Below are 1961 nucleotides of genomic sequence, written 5' to 3' on the forward strand. Positions count from 1 at the left end.
GCCCAGTGCCAGCCACAGGCGGCAGCAGCAGCCTCCTTTCTGAGGGGAGGATTCTGGCACAGCCCTGCAGCCCTCCCAGGGGTGTGAGCCCTGAGATCTGCCTGCCAGATGAGAGGAAGCTGCAGCTGCTGGCAAGTGTCAGGACTTTTGGTTTGACCAATTTGAGGTGCAGTTTCACAGAAATCTCTGTACCTATCTGCTTGACAAGTTGAAGGCTTCATGCCCTCAGAAGGGGGTACCATCCATGCAATTTTCATCCAAATCAGACACGAAATGACAAAGTTTTAGGCATTTTCATGATTCCTCATTATAGCCTATGGGCTAAACGTCAAAAATCATCAAAATGGTTTTGATGAAACAAAATGGGACAGTGCTTTGAAATTACATGAAATGACAAAATGAAACACTGTCCCTTCAAAACGGTGAAACAGATATCAAAACAAAATGATGGTATTTTGCACAGCCCTATTAAATACCTGTCACCATTGTGTCTGCCCTGGCAGTCTCTGTGTTATCTCTTGGATCCACCTTCTCTTCAAACACTGTCCTGAATGCAACCTTGACAGAGTCCCTGAACCTCCGCTTCCTGTAGCTTCCAACTAGGAAGTAAATAAAGGGGTTGATGCTGCTGTTTCCAGAAGCTAACAGGAAACTGAAATCAATAAGAAAAGGATCATAAGTGTAATTCTGGGAAAAGGTCACAGTACTGAGGGGAACAGCAAAGAAGACAAAGAAGAGGACAGTCAGCACGATAACAAGATAGAGCTTTCTTGGCTGCTGTTGCTGAGAGCTATGTCGGATCTTGATGAACAGTATGATGCTGGATAGGACCATGATGGGGGAGAAAACCAGTAAATTCGTAGCAGAGAGGGGTGTGAGCATCTTGATGCAGGTTTCAAAGGAGTACAGAAAGCAAAAGGGAGATGCCAGCCCAGCCATCAGACAAGCAAGAGTCCAAAGCAGGGTACACACAATGGCAGACAAGTGCTTTGGACGGTGGCATTGATACCAGATGGGGTACAGAATGGATAGGCACCTCTCAGTACTGATGGCTGTCAAGAGATACAGGCTGATACTGTACGTGAAGAGAACCAGCATGTTAAATAACTCAATTAAACGAATGATGTTTAAATTAAACAGGAAGATATACATGTTTTCAAAAAATAAGAAGAGAGTTGTACATAGAAGATAGCCAAAATCAGCAATGGCCAAATTCATGATGTAGGTTGTGAAGGGATTCCTCTTGATACAGAAGCCAAGGAACCAGAGGACAGTTCCATTCCCCACAAGCCCCAACAGGCAGATGAACACAGTGATACTGTCAATGATCAGTAAAGTGGTATAATCTATCTGGGGATACTCCTCATAGTCTGTTGTTGGATAAAGGTTGGTCTGTGTATTGGACTCAGACATGATGAATCCTGTGTGGGATGCCAATTACTCTTCTTCCACTTCTCTCAAACACACCTGTCAGTTGAGAGGAGACAGAGATTGGGGAAGGCTAGTGAGTGTGACATCCCCAGTTCATTGTTTCCCTGGGAATTCCTCCCCCTTTCCAGCATCATAACAACAAATGGTCAGATGCCAAAGAGTATGAAATACACCCAGGGAAACAACAGGCACGGAGGCATGTGTGGTGTAGAAACAGATATGTAGAACGTACCAGCTTAAACAATACGAGAGGCGGAAGGTCATAGTGAGGGAGAGAGGAAAGGGAAAAGAGATGAGCATCAGCAGTTGGTGTAGGTGGGGCAGAGAAGGTGCTGTCAATCATGCTTGGACAGTAGGAGGAATAGACCAAAAGTTGGAAGTTTCAAGACAACTGTAAAGAATACATCCAATGAATCCTTACCTTCCCCCTCTAGAGGGCCCTGTGGAAAACCTCCAAACAACATGGATATTATGAATTTCTCAGTCAGTCCCTGGCAGCACCCATTAAAAAAGTGCCTTCTTCATCTTGT

At 44.8% G+C, this 1961-nt stretch overlaps 1 protein-coding gene across 1 annotated transcript; it reads right to left on the reverse strand.

Moving 5' to 3' along the window:
• Positions 1 to 468: 468 nt before the first annotated feature.
• LOC102379228 (mas-related G-protein coupled receptor member H-like) lies at positions 469 to 1961 on the reverse strand. Its single transcript, XM_006033967.3, has 2 exons — positions 1853 to 1961; positions 469 to 1467 (listed from the first exon to the last, which is right to left on the reverse strand). The coding sequence occupies exon 2, from the start codon at positions 1411 to 1413 to the stop codon at positions 469 to 471; it is 945 nt and encodes a 314-aa protein (XP_006034029.3). The 5' UTR covers positions 1414 to 1467; positions 1853 to 1961.

Source organism: Alligator sinensis, unplaced genomic scaffold (genome assembly GCF_000455745.1).
Source record: "Alligator sinensis unplaced genomic scaffold, ASM45574v1 scaffold706_1, whole genome shotgun sequence".
NCBI lineage: Eukaryota > Metazoa > Chordata > Crocodylia > Alligatoridae > Alligator > Alligator sinensis.